At 52.9% G+C, this 12523-nt stretch overlaps 1 protein-coding gene across 1 annotated transcript; it reads left to right on the top strand.

The window, feature by feature from the left end:
- The first annotated feature begins 2658 nt into the window (after window positions 1-2658).
- On the top strand, window positions 2659-10367 carry Krt8 (keratin 8). Its single transcript, XM_005325005.4, has 9 exons — window positions 2659-3104; window positions 5751-5959; window positions 6664-6724; window positions 7305-7400; window positions 7951-8115; window positions 8428-8553; window positions 9027-9247; window positions 9405-9463; window positions 9928-10367. The coding sequence occupies exons 1-9, from the start codon at window positions 2760-2762 to the stop codon at window positions 10116-10118; spliced, it is 1473 nt and encodes a 490-aa protein (XP_005325062.1). The 5' UTR covers window positions 2659-2759; the 3' UTR covers window positions 10119-10367.
- Window positions 10368-12523: the final 2156 nt, after the last annotated feature.

Below are 12523 nucleotides of genomic sequence, written 5' to 3' on the forward strand. Positions count from 1 at the left end.
TGCTGCTGTGATATGAGATCAGTGGATTGATTGGTCCTCATCATTGAGAATTTGTTGGGGCCACCTGTTCCCGTGACTGTAAGAATAACAGCTACCTGCCCACCGGACCTTGGTCTCCAGCCTTTACTGGAGCCCAGGGCTTCAGGGCCCTCCTCAGAGGAGGAGTAGAGGGCTGGGCCTTAACAGGAACATGTGTCTGCTCCTTCCCCCTTCCACTCTCCAGGAAAGGCGGTTTAGGGCAGAGTCATCCAGGCAAAGCAGTCACCTTACTGCAAACACCGTCCCTTTTGTTGAGCAGGCAGCAGTGGCCAGAGACAGCCCTACAAGGAGCTGAAACCTGTGACTGCCCTAATCCTGTTCTCTCCCTTACCTCATCACTTGGCCCTAGTCCCCAGGACCTAACCCTTCTGCCTCCACCGGAGGTCCTAAGTGGAGACCATCAGAGGGCAGTTGTGGTCTCTTCTCTGGCTCTGAAACTGAGTGTGGATCTCTAGGACACGTTGGCTAGATGACATGCAAATGCTTCTGGCCCTGGACTGCTCTGGGCTGCCCCAGGAAAAAGGAGCTCCCTGTGGGTGAGATCTGGAGCTGCGTTGTAGCGTGCACACCAAAGGGGTCCTTACAGCCCCCTTTGCCCTCACTTTAAGAGGGCCTAGAACAACAACAACAACAAAAAAACCAGGTTATTGGGGTGGAGGGGGCTGAGAGTTCAGGAAGGGGTCTGTGTGGCTGTTTTGTGTTCCTCCAGCAGCCTAAATCAGGATCTCTGGCTTAAGGCCCCTCTCAGTCAGCACCCCTCCCCATCCCTGTAGAGTGGGGCAGAGGAAGGAAGGGAGCTGCCTGGTCCCTCCCCAAGGCGGCCTGCCATACCTGTCTGACCAGGCCCTCCCTCTTTCCTTCTGCCTTTTCAGTCCCAGGTTTGGCACTGGGCCCGTCCTCCCTCCCTTTGGTCTTCTGGAAGAAGTCCCTTTGGGTGTGGGTGTTTGTTGGAGAGGGGGTGGCATGCATTCAAATCAGACTTCCCAAAATGAAACATTGTTTAAAGGCGCTGGGAGAGGACCTGGTGTAAATAAATTCTAATTAGATTTCCCTCTGCCCAGCAGGGGGCCATGGGTGGAGAAAAGCTAGGGAGGGGAGGAAAAGCGGCCATTGTGACCCCTCTCTGGATCTGTGGATTTGTCTTTCTAGAGGGGACTTCGAAGTATGTCCTGTCTGTGCGTGCCTGTCTTTTTTGATTTATTTATGTCTGTAGGAGGGCGCTTCTGAGTCTCTGTGGGGCGGGGGTCCTAGATGCCTGTCCTGGGATCCTGAGTATCTCTCTTGGAGGAGGATGCAGAGGAATACACATATCAGTATATCTGTCCTCCCAGTAGGTGGTCACCCCCTTCCTGGGTTGGGGGCTGTATGCCACATGTCCCTCTCCCCCAGGGGATCTGGGTACCTGACATCTGTTGGTCTCCCCAATTTAAGATCCATCCAGACCACATATCATGCCCTGTAGTACCTTCTAGAGAACCTAGTCAGCAACCAGGTAATTGCAGGTGAAATCTTTGCCTTGGGGACCCAAACCTCCTGCCTTCCACCCACATCCTGCCCCGCCTGCCACACCCAGGCCTGGAGTGCCTTGATCAGCTTTCCAGTCTCCTGCCCGACACAGGTGCACACTGTGCCCCAACCTGCTCTCCTGACTCACTCCCATAATGGGCTCAGAGAGACAGGTGCAGGAACTCTTCCCTCATCTCCTCTGGCCATTAGGGGCCTGGTAAGAGAAAGAGGGTCCAGGTGGCTGCAGAATGACTCATCACCTGTGCCAATCAATTCCCGCCCCCCTCCCCCAACCACTCTGTCTCACTGTGCATGATTCACCCACAGGCAGCAGTGGGAATGACTCCTCCAAAGAGCAATGAGAACAACGGAGACCCTCAGTGCAGCTCTCCTCTTCCTGTCCTCCATCCTCCTTTGCTAGGTTCTCTGTGGCCCTCAGGGAGGCCTCCAGTGTTCAGCCTAGCTTGGGGAGCCCTGGGATCTTGAGAGTACTGGGTTGTGTCCAGGAAAAGTGCAGTGCTAGATCTCTTTATCTTGCACCTACAGACCTAGAGGGAAGGCAGCCAGTGTGTGTGAATGCTTGTGTTCATTCATTCATTCCACAAATATCTACCCAGCCCCTTCTGGCATTGTACCAGCTGCTAGGGGTACTGCAGTAACTTGGAGAGAGGAAGCAAATGGTTGACCTCAGATCCCAGGCTTGGGAATCCAGGGCCCGGTTGGCCAGTCTGGGCAGACCCTCATACAGGAAGGTGTCTTTGGGGAATCAGCTACTTAAAAGAGATCCAATTGCTAGAGAACCCTTTCCTGCCAGGAGAGGAGGAGACCCAGCAGTCAGGGTTCCAGGGTCTGGGTGACCCCAGGCCAGTCTCCTTGTTACCTGGCTTGGCGGCTGGGTGGATTCCTTCCTCCCAGTCTCACAGACTGAACTGCTCTTTGCTGTGTTTAGGGTGGTGCTGGAGTGGGCTCCCGAGTGGGAGCAGCTCTCTGCTGCCCTCGCCTGAGTCCTTCCTGGAGGTGGCAGGTGTCGGGTTAGGCCCAGCCCCCCTCGAGGCCTAGCCACTCAGGTACGAGGTCTTTTCCCCTCCCCTTTGGCTTGGCTTTCTTTTATAAGGGGCCTTTCCTGGGCGCTGTCCCACTACTTAGAAGCAGCTGCTTGGCTCCTTCTTGACTCTCTTGTCTTTGGCCCTCCTGCCTTCACTCCAGCCTCAACCATGTCCATCAGGGTGACCCAGAAGTCCTACAAGATGTCCACCTCTGGCCCCCGGGCCTTCAGCAGCCGCTCATATACGAGTGGGCCCGGTGCCCGCATCAGTTCCTCCAGCTTCTCCCGGGTGGGCAGCGGCAGCAGCTTCCGGGGGAGCCTGGGCTCCAGCATGGGCTTGAGCGGCAGCTATGGCGGGGCTGGTGGTGTGGGGGGCATCACAGCAGTCACCGTAAACCAGAGCCTGCTGAGCCCCCTCAAGTTGGAGGTGGACCCCAACATCCAGGCTGTGCGTACTCAAGAGAAGGAGCAGATCAAGACCCTCAACAATAAGTTTGCCACCTTTATCGACAAGGTAAGAGTCCTCCGGGTCTGCATAACCGCCTGCTGTGCCCAGAGGGTCCACGCCCTTTCTCCTGGTCACCCTCATTGGCAGCACATCTTCAGCCCCCCACCGGCTCCTGCTGGGCCCCACCATCCTGGCAACGGGTCCCTTCCAGCCTAGGGCTGGCTCCTCCCATGCACTTTGATTTGGGCTGGGTCAGGGACCTGGGAGAGGGTCTGTACGGCTTAGGGCTATAAATCCTGGGCCTTCCACATCTACCTCAGCCCCAACCGAGTTCTGACCTGCCAGTAAATCTCTCAGCCTGCAGCCCTTCCAGCTGTTCCACTGCTGGGTGGGAGGGGAGCCCCTCCAGATTCACTCCTTTCCTCTAGCACTGTCCCAAAGGTTCCACAACGGTGACCTCAAGTTTTTTTCTTTCTTCCTTTTTATTAAAAAAGGGTGGGGGGAGGGTTTGATTAGGGTTGGAGTTTAAGAGAGGGAAGTAGGTGTCTTGGTTCAAACGGGCAAGTATCGATCGAGGCCTCTGGCGCCTGCGGGCTTGAGTGTGGGGGCACCAGGTTGAGTCACGACTTGCCTCGGGCTGCCCACCGCAGTGGGGGCGGGGCCGGGCTGCCGCGGGATCTCGCGCCCAGGTCGTGCATTCTACCTGGCCGAGCTCTCCACGTCCGGGGGAGATGCGGGGCCTGGCCTCGGGGAAGCTGGTCCAGGATTCAAAGTCTGAGGGCGTTGGACACCCCGCCCTGGTATCACGTCCTGTTGAATCCGGAGTTTATGGGGCGGCCGTCCGCCAACGCCCCTCTCCCCACTTGGCCCTTGTCCCCTTTCACTCTTCCTACCCGGCTCCGCCCCAGCGGTCTGGCTCCACTTTCCCAAGGAGGGAGCCAGGCCGGGTTTTGCAGCCTGGGAGCTCTGCAGCCCCAGGGGCCCCGGGGGATTGGCCCTTCCCTGCTGACTGGCTCCTGGGAGGCATTGTGGGAACGGGAGGAGGGAAATCCTGGGGCAGACGGTTCCCAGCCGAATTGACCTCCCCCAGGAGCGCCTCTTCTTTGCTCAGGGCTTGCTGGTTACTTTCCAAGACCCTTTCACTTCTCGGCGGCGTCTGGCCGGCCTTGGGCTCCTTACAGAGGACAGTCAGGGGCAGTTTAGGAGTCCGAATTTTGATTCACACGGCTTGAGGAGGTTTTCTTTGGGTTACCTTTTGAGTCTCACTTCCTCATCTGTGAAATGGGCGTGGTAATCCCTAAATCAGAGATTTGGCCTATTCACACAAGCGATTATGGAAAGACTGTGACCCACATCAAGCATTCCATTAGGATTAAATATGATAGTCACTAGTATTGTTTTTAAATGATTTTTTTTGGGGGGGCAGAATGGACTGAGGAAGAAAGGGTTTTACAGAGGGGGTTGGGGAGAAATAACTGGACTGTACTTTCAGAAGGTTCTTCTTTTCAAAGTCTCTCCAGTTTAAAAAGAGGTCCTTCCTGTCCGTTGACTGTGCCCACCAGGCACAATTTTGGATTAATTAAAAAAAAAATCGATTCCTTGTTTCGGAACAAGTCTATTATTCCTTCTTCTTCTTTTTTCTATTATTTCCTTCCTTAAAAAGATTTCCCCACTAAAATTTAATCTAAGAAGAGGATTCCATGAGCCCAAGGAACCCAGGGCTTATGTGTTTGGGGCAGGAGCTGAGTGGGGAGAATCTCCATGCAGAAGAATCTCTAAAGAAGTCTGTGAGAGGGAGGGAGGCACCTCCACTCTGCAGATGACCCTTGCTCTAAGTGACTTCTATGCAGAGATGGGGCTCCTGAAAGGGCCCACCTGAGTTTCTTGAGGCCCTTGCAGGGTTGGGGAGACCCAGACTCTGAGTGGAGCAGCAAATCAACTTAAGCTGCACAGGTTAGTGTGAATGTTGGCTAGAACCTAGAGCTGTTGGCCAGTGCACTCTGGGTGTCAGGGCTAAAGTTTCCCTTGTCTGCCTGAATCCTTCCTTCAAAGTCATTCCAAATAATAATGATGAGGATAAGATTTGATATACATAATTATTTTCCTTTTCAGTCTTAAATAAAATATAAATCAAAGCATTTTTAGAAAGCTTGGCTGTTGCTGGGTGTGGTGTCACACACCTGTAATCCCAACAAATTGGGAGGCTAAGGCAGGAGAATTGTGATTTCAAAGCCACCCTAAGCAATTTAGTGAGACCCTGTCTCAAAATAAAATATAAAAAAGGCTGGGGATGCGGCTCAGAGGTTAAGTGCTCCTGGGATTAATTCCCATTACCAAAAAAACCCCCCAAAAAACAAAAAAACAAGCTTGGGTATTTTTATTGATCTGTGACATGCAGCCTAGGTAAATGAATCCTGTTCTGCAGCTTCAGCCCAGCCCTGCTAGCAGTCTTCTTCCAACCATGCCTCTCCCACCCTAAGTGCTAGGGGGACAACTCCAACTCCAACTCCATTGCCCATCTCACCACTCATTGTTTCATTGTTCTTTTCCCCTCCCCCATCATAGGTGGTCCCCCCAGAACAGCTAAGCAGATCCCTGAGTTCTGAGGACCTCATTGCTTGGGGAGTGGACTGAAGGAAAAGATAGTGCTTGCTTCCTTCAGCATCTGACCCTGGGCTGATGTGACCTTTTTGGTCTCTCCTCCTCGTGTAGGTACGGTTCTTGGAGCAGCAGAACAAAATGCTGGAGACCAAATGGAGCCTCCTGCAACAGCAGAAGACTGCTCGCAGCAACATGGACAACATGTTTGAGAACTACATCAACAACCTTCGTCGGCAGCTGGAGTCTCTGGGCCAGGAGAAGCTGAAGCTGGAGGCTGAGCTCGGCAACATGCAGGGGCTGGTGGAGGACTTCAAGAATAAGTGAGTTCCCAAACCCCCTGTTCCCCCTGAAGTCATCCTGACTGACCCCACCCCCCAGATCAGAGGCCCAAGTCTCTGTGGTCCTCTGCTTGTGGCCACGTAGCACTGTATACTTAGGGTCATCATCTGATTGGGCTTTCTTGGGATAGTCTCTCTTTGTGCCCATTGTCCTGGATTAATTATTCATAACATCCACCTCTTCAATCTCAGGACGGTCCATATTTGGACAAGTAATACTTAAGTAGTACACCTAGATAGGCAGCCAACAGGCTTCACTTTCACATTTACAGTCGCTGGTGACCTATTTATGTCACCATAAAGGTCTCATGTCAGGCCCTGTTGTGGATCCTCCCAGTATGCCCAGTGCAATGTGTATTCATGAAATCGGAAAGGGATTTCTTGTACTAGACCTTCCAATTGACAGAGGATGGGGTGTGTGGGCAAGAGGAGAGGGGAACGAATGGGGAGGGCCAAAGAACCACCCAACTCATATCCTGCATTTCTGTGAACTGAATTTGCTAGATATTCATGTCCCTTTTAAAAGATCCAGGGCAGGGCTGGGGGTGTAGTCCAGTGGTAGAGTGTGTGCTCAGCATGCCCAATACCCTGGCTTCAATCCCTAGCATCACCACCATCAGCAACAAAAGACACAGGGCTACCTCCCCTTTGCTTTCATGCTCTGATCCTAAACCTTTCCCCACTAGGTATGAGGATGAGATCAATAAGCGTACAGAGATGGAGAATGAATTTGTCCTCATCAAAAAGGTGAGGGGTCCTCCTATCTCTTTTCAGATGTTGGAGGCTGGGGCTTAGAGACTTGGAATAAGAATTTTCTAGAATCTTATTGAGTTCATTCAGATGTATAATTTGGAAAAATACAGGCAGGTAGCTAAATACATTTGGACAGAACTCTGGACATCAATGTTGGGACATGGTTTAAAAAAATGGAAACCTGCACCAGAGTCTCCATGCAAAGGACCCAGGCTCCAACTATGGCTCCAATAGAGAGATTTTGATACAAGAGAAAGTGAATAAAACCTGTTAAAAAAAAAAAAGGAGAAGAAAGGGAAAAAATTATGGAGCATAATTGGAGGTGTGGCCATAGAGGGCTTCCTGGAGTGGGCAGATGGGGAGTGACTACTGCAGGAAGCAGAGTCAAGGTGTATGGGGTGGGGATGCAGACAGGCGGACAGAACCTGGGCTGGAGGATCAGCCACAAAGTGCGGGGAGGGGAGGAGATTAGTTAGATGGTCCCAAGTCCAGGTCATGGAGTGGACGTTGGGGAGCCCTTAGTTTGGGGTTGGAGGTGGGCCCTCAGCTCAGAGCCCTCTCTCCTCACTCCCAGGATGTGGATGAAGCTTACATGAACAAGGTGGAACTGGAGTCTCGCCTGGAAGGGCTGACTGATGAGATCAACTTCCTCAGGCAGCTGTATGAAGAGGTATGTTCTTGGGGGCTTGCAGAGGAGGGTACCCATCTTGTAGTGCTCCACCCTGGGACCTGGCCAAAGGCTCCCTCTAGCCCCTAGTACACCAACTGACAAGAAATATTAGCCCACAATGTTATTCTAGTGGCACTGTCCCCTTGCATAAGGGAGGGTTTATTATTGCATTTCAGAGATGAGAAAACAGTTTCAGAGAAGTGAAATACCCTGTCCAAGGCTGTTACAGAGTGTTGACCCAGGAGCTACTCAGGCCTGCTCCATCCCCAAAGCCCTTGTCCTGGTCCTTGGGGGCTGTATTGGCTGCCTCTGGGGGCTTAGTATTGGTGCCGAGAGCAGGGAAGGAGTCTTCTCCCTTGGTTATTTACCGAAAGCCAGGTTTCCTTTTGTCCTTCCCTTAATGTTCCAGGTCCTTGATCTGTCGTCCTGTAGGAACTTGGCCCCTCCCAGCCCTAACTTCCTTCTGTGCCTCTCCTGTTGCCTTATCCTCTATAGAAGGCTCCTTTTTTGTAGGGACAGAGCCTCACCACCTGCCCTTCTGTCCCTCTAGGAAATCCGTGAGCTGCAGTCCCAGATCTCCGACACATCTGTGGTGCTGTCCATGGACAATAGCCGCTCTTTGGACATGGATGGCATCATCGCTGAAGTGAAGGCCCAGTACGAGGATATTGCCAACCGCAGCCGGGCTGAGGCCGAGAGCATGTACCAGATCAAGGTGAAGAGCAGGACCACCAGGCTGGGCCTTCCCTTCTGGCTTGTTCTGTGTCCTAGCCCATGAAAAGGGAGCAGGATTTCAACTCTGCCTGCTGTGAGCTGGGCCTGCAGAATGGGTGCCTGGTGGCCTGAAAAGAGGCCTCTAGTGGTTGTATATGTGTGTGTGATTTTGTGAGTGTGTATAGGAACTTGACGGGAGGTTGAGATGACCGAATCTCTCTGATCTGGCTGAGAGGGCACTGTCCCTTGTGGGAAGGGCACCTGAGGGTCCAGGGGTCCCCTCTTGAGTCTCATTCCTGTCCCACGTCTGCAGTATGAGGAGCTGCAGACTTTAGCTGGGAAGCACGGGGATGACCTGCGCCGCACCAAGACGGAGATCTCTGAGATGAACCGCAGCATCAGTCGCCTCCAGGCGGAGATTGAGGCCCTCAAAGGCCAGGTATCCAGGGGGCTGGGAGTGGGGCGGGATCCTTGGAAAGCTTTGGGTGAGAGAAGGTCATGTAGGAAGGAGGGAGGAGTCTGGGACCCGAGCTGGAGGGGCGACTTTCTCAAACTGCTCCTGGGAGGCTGAGGGACACTGAGCAGTCTCTGGGACTAGGACCAGGTGACGGGAGCTCTCAGGTAGGATGGGGTCCAGGATCCATGCCCTGATTTACTTAATTGGTCCTATCTATCAGGGCAAGGTTGGGTTTTGCTCTTTTATGGAGAGCGGAGAACCCAGAGCTCTGGTTCTGTTAAGGTGGGAACTTAAAGTGCCCCAGGTGGAGCGTGGGAAGGGAAGTGCCTGGAAGCTGCTCTTTCCGCATTCTGCTTCCTCCTTCTCTCAGTTGGCATCTTCTTTGCCTCTACCTAGAAGAGGGACAGAGGGTGGGTATACTGACACTGACAGCTTACTGCTCTGCTCCCCCGCAGAGGGCATCCCTGGAGGCCGCCATCGCTGATGCTGAGCAGCGTGGGGAGATGGCCATTAAGGACGCCAATGCCAAGGTGGCCGAGCTGGAGGCTGCCCTGCAGCGGGCCAAGCAGGACATGGCACGGCAGCTGCGAGAGTACCAGGAGCTGATGAACGTCAAGCTGGCCCTGGACATTGAGATCGCCACCTACCGCAAGCTGCTGGAGGGCGAGGAGAGCCGGTGGGTGTGGGGCTCTCTCACTGGTCCTGGAGCCCCATTCCTGGAACCTGGGGTGGGGAGGGATGGGGGCTGCCTGGAGCCCCTTTGGGGCTTGGGTCCTGTTCTGGGACAAGATGGGCCAGGAGTTGGCCCTGACATCCTATGTATCTGGGTATAGGCTGGAGTCTGGGATGCAGAACATGAGTATCCATACGAAGACCACCAGTGGCTACTCAGGTGAGTGTCCTGGGAACTGGGGATGGGGGCCAGGGTTCAGGCAACCTCTGGGAGGGGCTGTGCTTAGCAGCAGTTGAGGAGACGGAGGAGGAGCAGGATTCCTGTTCTTGGGAGAAAACCAGGGTGACAGGTGACATACCCAGGATCCAAATAATATAAGAACTAGTAGAAAGCCCCCTAAATAAATGATAGCTGGGCACCAGGCATGGTGCTAAGTGCTTTATATGCTTTATTGTGCTCATTTTTTTTTCTTTTTTGAATAATTATTGTACATTTCCCTCATACACAGGGAGAAAGCTGGGGCCCAGTTAAGTGCCTTGTCCAAGGACAGGCAGCTAATATGGCAGCCCCCTCCCACCCTCTTCCTCGTTCCCTGGCAGTCCTGAGTAGAGAAGGATGCTGTGACTGGTCAGGCAGACTTAGGCTGGAATCTGGGCTCATGTGCTGCTTCTGTTTCCCCCCAGGAGGGCTGAACACATCCTATGGAGGCCTCTCCAGCCCTGGCCTCAACTACGGCCTGAGCTCTTTCCAGCCCAACTTCAGCTCTGCCGGGGGCTCCAGCTCCTTCAGCCGCACCAAGGCTGTGGTTGTGAAGAAGATTGAGACTCGTGATGGGAAGCTGGTGTCTGAGTCCTCTGATGTCCTGCCCAAGTGAACAGTCTCTGTGGCTCGTCCCAGCCTCCTGCCTCCTGCTGCTGCCCCTGGAGCCTGTGGGGGGAGCAGCTGTGAGGGGAGCTTGGGGAACAAGAAACCCACCCGAGGCTTAGCCCTAGCCCTCACCCACCCCTGGGGGCCCCCTCTTTTGCCTGGAGTATCCCCTCTTACCCATGCCCTCAACCCCAAACCAATTCATTTGTTTTTTTTTTTTTTCCAAAATAAAGCCTCAGGCGGCCCTGCCAACCAACCCTGCTATGTGTGTACCTCATGTCCACAGGGGTGGGAGGGAGGGCTCAGGAGGCCTCTTCCTGGGCTCAGAAGCTAGGAGGGGCCCAGGAAGCAGAGAGTGCTGGGCAGGAAAGTCTGGCCTCCTCCAGGCTGTTCCCAAAGAGACTCCTTTGTTGAAACCTGGTTGATACTTGGTCATGATTGGGGGCATCTGTACCTGTATAACAATCTGTCACCTGTGCATAGTGCCCTATGGTTACAGCCTGCTCTCAAATACCCAGGTTCATTTGGCCTATGCAAAAAGTAGGTGGAGCAGGTTTTAGATGGCCTTATTAGGGGACAGTTTAGTCTCCTTCCCCATGTACCTCAGCATTAGGACTACTTGCAGGAAAAAAAAAAAAAAAGAAAGGCAGATTCAGAGAGCTCCAGTAATTGGCTCACCTAGAATGTGACCCATCCTGGGCCAATCAGAAGCCAGGACTCCAGTTCTCAAACCTGTACTTTTCAGCCAGGCACATGGCTTCCTTGTGGCCACAGATGTCTTTTTTACCACCTTTGTTCCTTTGTACCTAGAGACTGCGGAGTCCTAGTCTTCCCATCTCTTTGGAGGTCCAGAGTTTATTCTCGGCCATTGGGTGTGTCATGCCGGAGATTTCTAGAAGGCAAGATAGTACCCTACAGGACTTGGCAATAATAAATGGGCTTTCCCTGCTGCACTCACAGTTGCTCCACCCGCCCTCCCTGGTGGCTTCTCACCACCCCTTCCTACCCCTCCACATGCTGTGTTTATGATACACAGGGTGTGTGCGCAGCCTGTGTTTGCACGTGGAGGGCGTAATGTGTGCACATGGGTGTGTACAGGTTCTGTGAAGTGTGTGAAGGGGTTGGCCTTTCTGACAGGACCATCTCCAAGGCTTTAGGGCAAGAGGGGGTTTAGGACACAGTTGGGTGGCATACTGTATCCCCAACACTCTGCCACTTCTGTCACCAAAGAGTTCCAGGCAGACACCCTCTGGACTAAGTGCACAAGACTTCAGCTACCACTGATATGGGATCTGTTCTGATTTTCTGAAACACCAGTGGAGAATAAACAGACACTAGGTGGGGACAGGCTCATGCCTGGCCCTATTGTGGGTTCCCAGTGCAGGGCTCCTGTCCTGGACCCTTGGCTCCCCAGTCCCTGAGGGCCCCATCTTGCTAATTCCCTAGTTACCCACGTCCATGGAGCTGGGCTTCCAGACAAACTGGGCTCTCTTCCTCCCCACCCCTGCCCACCCAGTACAGGGTCCAGGGTTCTGCACACTGTCACCCTAAGGGAGTTCACTCATCGGTGATAAGGCTAACAACACCATTATCTAGGGCAGTGGCTTTCTAACTATTTTGGCAAAGGCCCATGTTAAATTCATTTTTATTATGACCTACACACACACACACACACACACACTCAAAAATAAACTTTTTTCCTTTCTCTTTCCTCGTTTTTTTAAATTGGTGCATTATATTTATACATAAGGATGAGATTTGTTGTTACATATTTGTATTTGCACACAACAAAACAATATTATTTGGCCAATATCACTCCCCAGTACTTCCCTGCTCCCCTCCCCCGCCCCCTGGCCCCTTTCCTCTGCTGATCTCCCTTTGAATTTCTTGAGATCCCTGCCCTCCTACTTTTCTATTTTCCTCTCTAGCTTCCACATATGAGAGAAAACATGATCCTTTACTATCTGAGTTTGGCTTATTTTGCTTCGCATAATGGGCTCTAGTTCTATCCATTTTCCTGCAAATGACATACTTTCATTTTTATTTACAGAAACAAAAATTTTTATTAAAAATGCCAACTTGCTCCCTGTGCATGTGATCCAGACTGCTCAATGGGTCCCAGGAGTCAGGGAGTCTCAGCACATAGCAAGAGGGACCTTTTGCACTCTGTGGCCCCCCAAGTCAATATTTTCAATTGTGCCCCACCCAATCCTTGAAGCCAGCCACCTGTCTTATCAGGCCCCACCCCAGGCAGTGGGCCAGCAGGAGGCAGACAAGCCCCTCTCCTGGCCCCCATGCTTCAGTCTCCTGGGAATTTCCACACCCTGGGTGTTTACTGAGTGAAAGGCAGGAAGGCCCCAGAATTCCCTTCCCCTCCCACCGGCTTGCTCCTTCCAGATTCTTGTGTATTCC

Source organism: Ictidomys tridecemlineatus, chromosome 6, assembly GCF_052094955.1.
Source record: "Ictidomys tridecemlineatus isolate mIctTri1 chromosome 6, mIctTri1.hap1, whole genome shotgun sequence".
Classification (NCBI taxonomy): domain Eukaryota; kingdom Metazoa; phylum Chordata; class Mammalia; order Rodentia; family Sciuridae; genus Ictidomys; species Ictidomys tridecemlineatus.

Coding starts and splice junctions, on each gene's coding strand:
- Krt8 (XM_005325005.4), top strand. CDS start 2,760: ATGTCCATCAGGGTGACCCAGAAGTCCTACAAGATGTCCACCTCTGGC. Junction 8,554..9,026: donor TTGAGGCCCTCAAAGGCCAG/GTATCCAGGGGG, acceptor GCTCCCCCGCAG/AGGGCATCCCTGGAGGCCGC. Junction 9,248..9,404: donor CTGGAGGGCGAGGAGAGCCG/GTGGGTGTGGGG, acceptor ATCTGGGTATAG/GCTGGAGTCTGGGATGCAGA.